The 11,557-nt window shown below is 40.8% G+C and overlaps 1 protein-coding gene across 6 annotated transcripts in view; it reads left to right on the top strand.

Moving 5' to 3' along the window:
• The first annotated feature begins 401 nt into the window (after window positions 1-401).
• arhgap42b (Rho GTPase activating protein 42b) overlaps window positions 402-11,557 on the top strand; it is a 237,147-nt gene continuing 225,991 nt past the window's right edge. For 3 of the 6 annotated variants that reach the window (XM_045704173.1, XM_045704172.1, XM_045704169.1), the window contains exon 1: window positions 403-747. Coding sequence is in view for 1 of the 6 variants with exons in the window: in XM_045704175.1 (XP_045560131.1) it covers window positions 594-747 (154 nt within the window). In the remaining 5 variants the exon portion in view is untranslated. Of the gene's footprint in view, window positions 748-1,466; window positions 1,754-11,557 lie in introns of those variants that run through there. The other 3 variants (XM_045704171.1, XM_045704175.1, XM_045704170.1) reach the window with 2 other exon arrangements.

Genomic DNA, 11,557 nt, shown 5'->3' with positions numbered 1-11,557 from the left:
TTAAAGTTTATATTTATTTTCTGTTCGTGCTTGACAGGCTGGCCTGTAAAAGCTGTATTAGGTTACACTTTTCAATTGTGTACAGTCAGCCATATAATGCAGTATTTTCCAAGGGAAATGTGAGCTAGGCTACAATCTGATACTCTATAACTCGCCCATGTAATAAACCAACTGAGATGTGTAGGTTAATATATACTTTATAAAATAATGGTTGAGAAAACACAGAAGGCATTATCATCTCATTATCATCTAACTTGATGTATTTACTAGTTAAGTTTAAAGGACATTTCTGTTTAGTTTGAGTTGAGTTTTAACTGATTAACAACCAAGACACACAGAGTAGTTTGTAATATTTGGCGTCCCAACCTGACCAGCAGGAGTCTCTTCACCTCGGGGACAAAATAACACATCTACGGCGGAAGTCAAGGGAAAGTGGGAGGAAAAAAAAAGCGTTCGACAAGTCTAGATTGTGAATAACACCGGTATAGCATGATGAAAACGAACTTCTGTTAGGTCAATACTTTTACAATCGGAAAATAACTTTCAAAAATAGTTTATTGTGCGGGACACATAGTCTTACTATCGAGTTCACAATGGGACTCCCAACTCTGGAGTTTAGCGATTCTTTTCTGGATAGCCCTGATTTCAGAGAACGGCTAAAATATCACGAAATAGAGTTGGACCGGACAAACAAATTCATCAAAGAACTGATCAAAGACGGGAATATGTTGATAACGGCGCTAAAGAGTAAGTATCCTTCTCATCCTCTTCATCATCTTCAAATGTCTAACTTCAAACTGTGTTGCATTGTAGCAGATAAAAAAAAGTGACTTGAATATCTAGATTGTGTGTTATCACATTTTTGGAACAAAAGCGTTTTTTTTGTGTGTGATAGGTTAAAGATACTGCAATATATTATTATTAAAGTGTAGACTAATGGTTTGTCACATCTCCTCACCGTCCAATCGGCGTCGAGTATCGTCTTTATACGACGGGAATCTTTACGCCGCTGAAGTGGAAAATTACACTTTTACTACGCGCCCCTGTCAAGCCCCGATAACAAGTGGACATTACATCTGTTCATGTTACTTTACACTTTCTCCTTCTCCTTTCTACAATACGGTCTTTTTATCCATGAATACAATTACATAGGATTTCACCATTTCAAGATTGATTTAAAAAAAAAGTAAAGCCTGAAAACGATTGAATTCCCGAGAGAGAGAGAGAGAGAGAGAGAGAGAGAGAGAGAGAGAGCAATCAGACCCATTACAGGAGATGATGATTGGGGGTCTCCCAGGCCTCTTTTTGAATTTATTTATTTTATTTTTAACCTTTATTAAACTAGGCAAGTCAGTTAAGAACAAATTCTTATTTACAAAGATGGCCTACACCGTCCAAACCCCGGATGACGCTGGGCCAATTGTCCCAATCGCGGCCAGTTGTGATACAGCCTGGAATCGAACCAGGGTGTCTGTAGTGACGCCTCAAACACTGAGATGCAGTGCCTTAGACCGCAGCGCCTCTCGGGAGCCCTCTTCAATCACTCTACAGAAGAAAGGAATAAGAATATTCAACATGTGTTAGTAGCTATGAGGACGTGCTAGTACCTATGAGTTCGCAGAGTGTGGGAATATATCTCTCTTAAGTACCTTTTTAAAAAAAAGAGTTTGGATACATTGGGTTAGTTTCCAAACACGATAGTAGTTTCTTACCCCTATTCTGCAAACCAAGCCGATAACCAATACTGACTCAGGTGAGTTTGTTGTACTGTAATTCAACATTGTAACCATATTATCCTTATAGTCAGTACCACAGTGGAAAAGAGACAGAGTTGTTAAGCAGTGGAAGGTTACTGTTTCTATCAGTGTTGTATGACTCCAGGGCCGTTTGGAACAGCAACACGATCAACACTATCCTTTTCCCTCTTTCAGCACGTACTGAAGTATATTCCCAGTGAAGACAAAAGGAATCTAACCTCTAGTTGTTTGGCCCTCTTTGCTTTAGAAGTAAGCAGAAATATAGTTCCGTGTTTAGATGGTGATGTGACTGACTACCCACCATAAGGAGACCTAAATGCGCCAATGGTGTTTTAAAGCAGTCACACAACATTACTGTTTAAGTAGCCTTCTGCGGTCCTTATTTTACTGTCTCTCAGTGGTTTCAATGTGGTGGTGCAGTAAGAATATCTTATATCTGTATGTCTCTTTATCACCTTCACTATTATCTCTATTCATATCTAGCCCCAAATGGAGAACTCTTGCTGTATGTGAAACTATACCTAAACGCAATGTGAAGCTACACACTTCACCATATTGGGTCTATCTCAGTATGCATACTACCGTGCTTCAAGCACGCAAATTGGAGCATGCATCAGTTGGAGCGTGAGTCCAAATCAAAGTTTACAAAACGGAGCGGCATTCATCAATGCAAGCTTCGATGGAAAGTATGTACAGAAATATGACCAACCACGTAGAAAACAACGCAAAATGTATTGATATCAATGGCAGCGATTATTTGGGCTGAAGCGAGAGAAAATGAACTCACGACTTCGGGAATGAAATGTTGCCCTTGCACAGCCCCTTTTATCTTGATATGTTAATAAATACATACTGTGTTATTTTGGTTTACCTGCCTACATTACCCACTAAAGTGTGCATAGATCCTAACTCCATAGTAAGTCAATAGGGCTAACTGGATAACTAGCTAGCCAGCAATAATTGGTATCTAGCTAGCTACGAATAATTCACAGCGAGTCATCTACCTTTCATAATATTAGTTTTAGGTCGTGTTTGCCTGTTAAACTAGCTAACTAGCTATATTATTACTAGATTAATTGTTAATTTGTAGCGTAGCTAGTAACATATTATATTGGCATGTTTTGATAGGGTTGACAGAGTGTTTGAAGGCTGTGTAGTAGACCATATAGTATACAATCAGTAGACACTATTTCCTTGCTTTTAGGGCCCATAATGCAATTCTTCTGAAAATGGGCGTATCGTCACAACATTTTCAGATTTGAAGAAAATGGCAGAAAATATGCAGCTGAAGACCAAAAAATGGATACAAATTAATTGCTTTAATTAATTATGACAAATGTTAAGAAAATGTTGAGCAATGTATAAAGTAATAACTTTTCAAAGTTACAGGTTATGTAACTTTAAACATCAGCTATCTGAGCAGCTAACCGATCGCTGCAGCTGTACATAGTCCATCTGTAAACAGCCCACCCAATCTACCTAACTCATCCCCATATTGTTTTTATTTACTTTTCTGCTCTTTTGCACACCAGTATTTCTACTTGCACATCATCATCTGCTCATTTATCACTCCAGTGTTAATGTTGCTAAATTGTAATTACTTCACTACTATGGCCTATTTATTGCCTTACCTCCTCATGCCATTTGCACACACTGTATACAGACATTCTTTTTTTTCTATTGTGTTATTGACTGTACACTTGTTTACTCCATGTGTAACTCTGTGTTGTTGTTTGTGTCACACTGCTTTAATTTATCTTGGCCAGGTCGCAGTTGTAAATGAGAAGTTGTTCTCAACTCGCTTACGTCACTGTTTGCACCCCAGAATCTCTACTTGCACATTCATCTTCTGCACATCAATCACTCCAGTGTTTAATTGCTATATCGTAATTACCTCGCCACTATGGCCTATTTTATTGCCTTACCTCCCTTATCTTACCTCATTTGCACACACTGTATATAGACTTTTTATTCTACTGTATTATTGACTGTATGTTTGTTTATGTGTAACTCTGTGTTGTTGTATGTGTCGAACTGCTTTGCTTTATCTTGGCCAGGTCGCAGTTGTAAATGAGAACTTGTTCTCAACCTGCCTACCTGGTTAAATAAAGGTAAAATATATATATATATTTTTTTTAATGTTGGCTGACAATTTGTTAGCTACGCTCTCCTTACGAACCGCATATCATTACAGCAGTATGTACCGGTATGTTAGTTAGCTACCTAACGTTAGTTGGCTACTAATACATCGAATATTAACTATATGCTATCTAACTAACTACCCAACGTTTATTGACTTGATTATTCACGTCATTCTTAGCTTAGCTAAGTGGTATAGTCGTTGTGCGTTCTCAATGGACATTGTTAATTCGATGCGTTTGTAAATTTGCTCTGGCTATGTACCCTGATTTCAGAGTGTGCCAAAGATCAGAATAACTGATGAATTTACGAACGCTCAACACCCGTTGAATATGGCCGGTGTCAGTAAACGTCGACAAAAAAGCGTCATTAAATTGTTGCCAGAAGCACAGTTACAGTCACCAACACTCTGGATAACATGACAGCTCTGGGAGATTAAAATGGTCAGAGTGGGGTGTTCTCTCATTATGTGTCTGGAAGTAGCTAGCAAGCTAGCCAACGTTAGCCAGTTAGCTTGGGTTCTTGACTGCCGTTCTGAGGTCAGTCTACTCCTTGGCCAGAACATCCACTGTGTGCTCTTAAAGCTCAGAGAGCAAAACACTCTGAATTTATGAATGGACAATCTGACAACGCTCTGAGTTTACGAACGCCCAGAGCGCACTCAGAATGCACTCTGGCAGTCCAGTTTGAATATCCGAACATGAAGTCTAGCAAGAGGTTGCATAGCAACAGCATCAACTTCTGGTAGACAGGCTTAGCGTTAGTACGCTCAACTGAAAGTATACCTTTCGTTTACATTATACTAAAATGAACTAATCAAGATTCTCTGGTCTGATGAAACCAAGATTCAACTTTTTGTCCTGAATGCCAAGCTTCACGTCTGGAGGAAATCTGGCACCATTCCTACGGTGAAGCATGGTGGTGGTAGCATCATGTTGCGGGGATGTTTTTGGCCCGGACTTGAACCCGATCAAACATCTCTGGAGTGACCTGAAAATAGCTGTGCAGAGATGCTCCCCATCCAACCTGACAGAGCTTGAGAGGATCTGCAGAGAAGAATGGGAGAAACTCCCCAAATACAGGTGTGCCGAACTTGTAGCGTCATACCCAAGAAGACTCGAGGCTGTAATCGCTGCCAAAGATGCTTCAAGAAAATACTGAGTAAAGGGTCTGAATACTTAGGTAAAATGTAATATGTTTTTTGTTTTTAATACATTTCAAAAATTTCTAAAATCCTGTTTTTGCTTTGTCATTATGGGTTATTGTGATGTCATTATGGGTTATTGTGATGTCATTATGGGTTATTGTGATGTCATTATGGGTTATTGTGATGTCATTATGGGTTATTGTGATGTCATTATGGGGTATTGTGTGTAGATTGATAAGGGGGAAAAACGATTTAATACATTTTAGAATAAGGCTGTAACGTAAATCTAAATGTGGAAAAAGTCAAGGGGTCTGAATACTTTCCGAAGGCACTGTATATGCTCAGGTGTGGGGCATTATGGGAGTTGAAGATGGTTAGGGTTTTTCTGAGCCCTAGGAGTTAGTCAGACTGATATTCAGTCTTTATATTCATTTGAGCGGTGAAGCATCTTGATCCAGCATCTTGTTGGATGATTTGTATATTTTTTTTAAATACCTGCACCTGCTCCAAGAGCCTTAATATAAAAAAAAACATGCAGTGGATCTTCTGCTTCATGCCTCTTCCTGCCTCTTCCTGCCTCTTCCCTTACCTCTTCCTGCCTCTTCCCTTACCTCTTCCCTTACCTCTTCCTGCCTCTTCCTTTACCTCTTCCTGCCTCTTCCCTTACCTCTTCCTGCCTCTTCCTGCCTCTTCCCTTGCCTCTTCCTGCCTCTTCCTGCTCACCAACACCAGCCAGACAGCTCCAACCAACCAGGGAAAGTAAGGGGCTATACCATCCAGCCTTACACAGTGGAACTACGATGTAGAGTAGTAGAATATTTCTAGTGTTTAGAATGAGGATAAATGCATGTTCTGGTTTATAGTGTCTACCGAGCTATTAGATTCAAATAGAAGAGAGATCTGTGTGTCTCTCCACAGTCTGTTTCTCTGTGGGGATCTGAAGTGTATCATGTCATTAACTTGTCTTCTAGACTACTAATGCGACGCCAACGGATTATGGTAGTACACCCAACTTGTGCTTAGAAACTCAACAGTATGCCCTGTAGAGAGTATATTGATGACATAGTGCTGAACCAATAGCAGTGAACTTCCTCTTACTTCATCTACCATCGTTGTTGTCATCAACAGTCTCTCTTGTTAAGGTAGAGAGAGAGACACTTGCTGACATAGTGCTGAACCAATAGCAGTGAACTTCCTCTTACTTCATCTACCATCGTTGTTGTCCTCAACAGTCTCTATTGTTAAGGTAGAGAGAGAGACACTTGCTGACATAGTGCTGAACCAATAGCAGTGAACTTCCTCTTACTTCATCTACCATCGTTGTTGTCCTCAACAGTCTCTATTGTTAAGGTAGAGAGAGAGACACTTGCTGACATAGTGCTGAACCAATAGCAGTGAACTTCCTCTTACTTCATCTACCATCGTTGTTGTCCTCAACAGTCTCTCTTGTTAAGGTAGAGAGAGAGACACTTGCTGACATAGTGCTGAACCAATAGCAGTGAACTTCCTCTTACTTCATCTACCATCGTTGTTGTCCTCAACAGTCTCTCTTGTTAAGGTAGAGAGAGAGACACTTGCTGACATAGTGCTGAACCAATAGCAGTGAACTTCCTCTTACTTCATCTACCATCGTTGTTGTCCTCAACAGTCTCTATTGTTAAGGTAGAGAGAGACATTGTTTCTGTTATTCCAGATGTATCACCATACTTTACCAGGCTAATGGTAGAGCCATTTGACCACAGCACTCCCTCTTAACACACTAAGAGCTATGGACCTGCTGTGTGTGGTCCATCACATTTCACTGCTAACATGCTATTATTCTTTATTTATTTTATTTTATTTCACCTTTATTTAACCAGGTATTTATATATTATATATATAACCCTTTATTTAACCAGGTAGGCTAGTTGAGAACAAGTCCTTTATTTAACCAGGTAGGCTAGTTGAGAACAAGTCCTTTATTTAACCAGGTAGGCTAGTTGAGAACAAGTCCTTTATTTAACCAGGTAGGCTAGTTGAGAACAAGTCCTTTATTTAACCAGGTAGGCCAGTTGAGAACAAGTCCTTTATTTAACCAGGTAGGCCAGTTGAGAACAAGTTCTCAGTTACAACTGCGACCTGGCCAAGATAAAGCAAAGCAGTTCGACACATATAACAACACAGAGTTAGACATGGAGTAAAACAAACATACAGTCAATAATACAGTAGAAAAATAAGTCTATATACAATGTGAGCAAATGAGGTGAGATAAGGGAGGTAAAGGCAAAAAAAGGCCATGGTGGCAAAGTAAATACAATATAGCAAGTAAAACACTGGAATGGTAGATTTGACAGTAGATGAGTGTGCAAAGTAGAAATAATGGGGTGCAAAGGAGCAAAATAAATAAATACAGTAGGGGAAGAGGTAGTTGTTTGGGCTAATTATAGATGGGCTATGTACAGGTGCAGTGATCTGTGAGCTGCTCTGACAGCTGGTGCTTAAAGCTAGTGAGGGAGATAAGTGTTTCCAGTTTCAGAGATTTTTGTAGTTCGTTCCAGTCATTGGCAGCAGAGAACTGGAAGGAGAGATTCTGCTAATAACCCAGTGGTATTATTCTGCCAATAACCCAGTGGTATTATTCTGCCAATAACCCAGTGGTATTATTCTGCCAATAACCCAGTGGTATTATTCTGCCAATAACCCAGTGGTATTATTCTGCCAATAACCCAGTGGTATTATTCTGCCAATAACCCAGTGGTATTATTCTGCCAATAACCCAGTGGTATTATTCTGCCAATAACCCAGTGGTATTATTCTGCCAATAACCCTGTGGTATTATTCTGCCAATAACCCAGTGGTATTATTCTGCCAATAACCCTGTGGTATTATTCTGCCAATAACCCTGTGGTATTATTCTGCCAATAACCCAGTGGTATTATTCTGCTAATAACCCAGTGGTATTATTCTGCCAATAACCCAGTGGTATTATTCTGCCAATAACCCTGTGGTATTATTCTGCCAATAACCCAGTGGTATTATTCTGCCAATAACCCAGTGGTATTATTCTGCCAATAACCCAGTGGTATTATTCTGCCAATAACCCAGTGGTATTATTCTGCTAATAACCCAGTGGTATAATGTTACAAATAAAGATTTGTACTATTTACTTTCTACTAATAGCTATAAAGGTGTTTCAATTATATAAGCTGTTATAAACTGTTTCAATTATTAGGCCCTGAGATGTTTTCCTACGTTGTGTTCTTAATCCTTTAGGATTTTATTTATAGCCTGGCCTTTTTAAATACTAACAACATATTCTAGTCACTCCCAGTCTTCTAGATTACTAACAACATATTCTAGTCACTCCCAGTCTTCTAGATTACTAACAATGTGTTCTAGTCACTCCCAGTCCTCTAGATTACTAACAATGTGTTCTAGTCACTCCCAGTCCTCTAGATTACTAACAACATATTCTAGTTACTCCCAGTCTTCTAGATTACTGACAACATATTCTAGTTACTCCCAGTCTTCTAGATTACTGACAACATATTCTAGTTACTCCCAGTCTTCTAGATTACTGACAATGTGTTCTAGTCACTCCCAGTCTTCTAGATTACTGACAGTGTGTTCTAGTCACTCCCAGTCTTCTAGATTACTAACAACTTGTTCTAGTCACTCCCAGTCTTCTAGATTACTAACAATGTGTTCTAGTCACTCCCAGTCAGACCACGTTGATACAATGTTGCAGGTTTGCTAGAGCAAGCTTCAGGTCAGACCACATTGATACAATGTTGCAGGTTTGCTAGAGCAAGCTTCAGGTCAGACCACGTTAATACAATGTTGCAAGTTTGCTAGAGCAAGCTTCAGGTCAGACCACGTTGATACAATGTTGCAGGTTTGTTAGAGCAAGCTTCAGGTCAGACCACGTTGATACAATGTTGCAGGTTTGCTAGAGCAAGCTTCAGGTCAGACCACGTTGATACAATGTTGCAGGTTTGTTAGAGCAAGCTTCAGGTCAGGCCACATTGATACAATGTTGCAGGTTTGCTAGAGCAAGCTTCAGGTCAGGCCACATTGATACAATGTTGCAGGTTTGCTAGAGCAAGCTTCAGGTCAGACCACATTGATACAATGTTGCAGGTTTGCTAGAGCAAGCTTCAGGTCAGACCACGTTGATACAATGTTGCAGGTTTGCTAGAGCAAGCTTCAGGTCAGACCACATTGATACAATGTTGCAGGTTTGCTAGAGCAAGCTTCAGGTCAGACCACGTTGATACAATGTTGCAGGTTTGTTAGAGCAAGCTTCAGGTCAGGCCACATTGATACAATGTTGCAGGTTTGCTAGAGCAAGCTTCAGGTCAGACCACATTGATACAATGTTGCAGGTTTGCTAGAGCAAGCTTCAGGTCAGACCACGTTGATACAATGTTGCAGGTTTGTTGCAGACTGGCCATGCATAGCCAATGTGATTTATATGACATTTATTTTAATCAGGATATTTTCTACCTGCAGGCTGCAATGTTTTTCTTTGTTGGCTTTATATAGGCTATTTTCACACATTTGGCAATGGCAATAGAAGATACTTAAAAAAAAAAATCATTTTCATTATGATTTGGACAGAATTTTGATTAACTACATGACAATGATTGTGAGATATGAAGACATTCCTATAAATGTAATTAAACTGTTTCAGAAACATTTGCATATGAAAACCATAAACGGGACGCGGATCTACATAGGTAATAGTCTGCCATTTGGGAAGCATTATAAAACTAAACTAAACTAGGTGTTGGAAGTAGCAGGGTGTGTGCTGATTGACACGTCTCAACCTGCTTCAGACTCAGTTAGCTAACAGGAAGGAATCAGGACAGAAACACTGAGCCAGTCGCGCTACCTGTGGTCATTGTGAAGTACTCGCCTGAAAAAAATAGTTGAGCTATAAAGTGTGCTTGTCTGTCTCGCTTTGTGCATTATGAAATGCAAAAACATGCTTGGGCTACAGTAGACTTACATCTGTATTTACAGTTGAGCTGCTACAATGTCTAGGCCTGTCATATGCTCTGTTCAGGGTTACAGCTCTGACTGACTGTTTGTCTGTTTAAGGAATAGCTTTCTTTCTTCTACTTTTGTTGTTCAGGGTGGTGAGTTTCTAGCTGATGGTCACGTGGTCGCCCTGGAGACAGACGCACTCTGTACCCAGGGGGCTGATGGTCACGTGGTCGCCCTGGAGACAGACGCACTCTGTACCCAGGGGGCTGCTGGTCACGTGGTCGCCCTGGAGACAGACGCACTCTGTACCCAGGGGGCTGCTGGTCACGTGGTCGCCCTGGAGACAGACACACTCAGCACAGCATGATGCTAGTATTATCTGGTGCTGGTCTCCACAGCATGATGCTAGTATTATCTGGTGCTGGTCTCCACAGCATGATGCTAGTATTATCTGGTGCTGGTCTCCACAGTATGATGCTAGTATTATCTGGTGCTGGTCTCCACAGCATGATGCTAGTATTATCTGGTGCTGGTCTCCACAGCATGATGCTAGTATTATCTGGTGCTGGTCTTCACAGCACAGCATGATGCTAGTATTATCTGGTGCTGGTCTTCACAGCATGATGCTAGTATTATCTGGTGCTGGTCTCCACAGCACAGCATGATGCTAGTATTATCTGGTGCTGGTCTTCACAGCATGATGCTAGTATTATCTGGTGCTGGTCTCCACAGCATGATGCTAGTATTATCTGGTGCTGGTCTTCACAGCATGATGCTAGTATTATCTGGTGCTGGTCTCCACAGCATGATGCTAGTATTATCTGGTGCTGGTCTTCACAGCATGATGCTAGTATTATCTGGTGCTGGTCTCCACAGCATGATGCTAGTATTATCTGGTGCTGGTCTCCACAGCACAGCATGATGCTAGTATTATCTGGTGCTGGTCTCCACAGCACAGCATGATGCTAGTATTATCTGGTGCTGGTCTTCACAGCATGATGCTAGTATTATCTGGTGCTGGTCTCCACAGCATGATGCTAGTATTATCTGGTGCTGGTCTTCACAGCATGATGCTAGTATTATCTGGTGCTGGTCTCCACAGCATGATGCTAGTATTATCTGGTGCTGGTCTTCACAGCATGATGCTAGTATTATCTGGTGCTGGTCTCCACAGCATGATGCTAGTATTATCTGGTGCTGGTCTTCACAGCATGATGCTAGTATTATCTGGTGCTGGTCTTCACAGCATGATGCTAGTATTATCTGGTGCTGGTCTTCACAGCATGATGCTAGTATTATCTGGTGCTGGTCTTCACAGCATGATGCTAGTATTATCTGGTGCTGGTCTCCACAGCACAGCATGATGCTAGTATTATCTGGTGCTGGTCTTCACAGCACAGCATGATGCTAGTATTATCTGGTGCTGGTCTTCACAGCATGATGCTAGTATTATCTGGTGCTGGTCTCCACAGCATGATGCTAGTATTATCTGGTGCTGGTCTCCACAGCACAGCATGATGCTAGTATTATCTGGTGCTGGTCTCCA

Source organism: Salmo salar, chromosome ssa20 (genome assembly GCF_905237065.1).
Source record: "Salmo salar chromosome ssa20, Ssal_v3.1, whole genome shotgun sequence".
NCBI classification, from domain to species: domain Eukaryota; kingdom Metazoa; phylum Chordata; class Actinopteri; order Salmoniformes; family Salmonidae; genus Salmo; species Salmo salar.
Note: the sequence above shows the minus strand (reverse complement) of the source record. Positions and strands in the feature narration are given on the sequence as shown.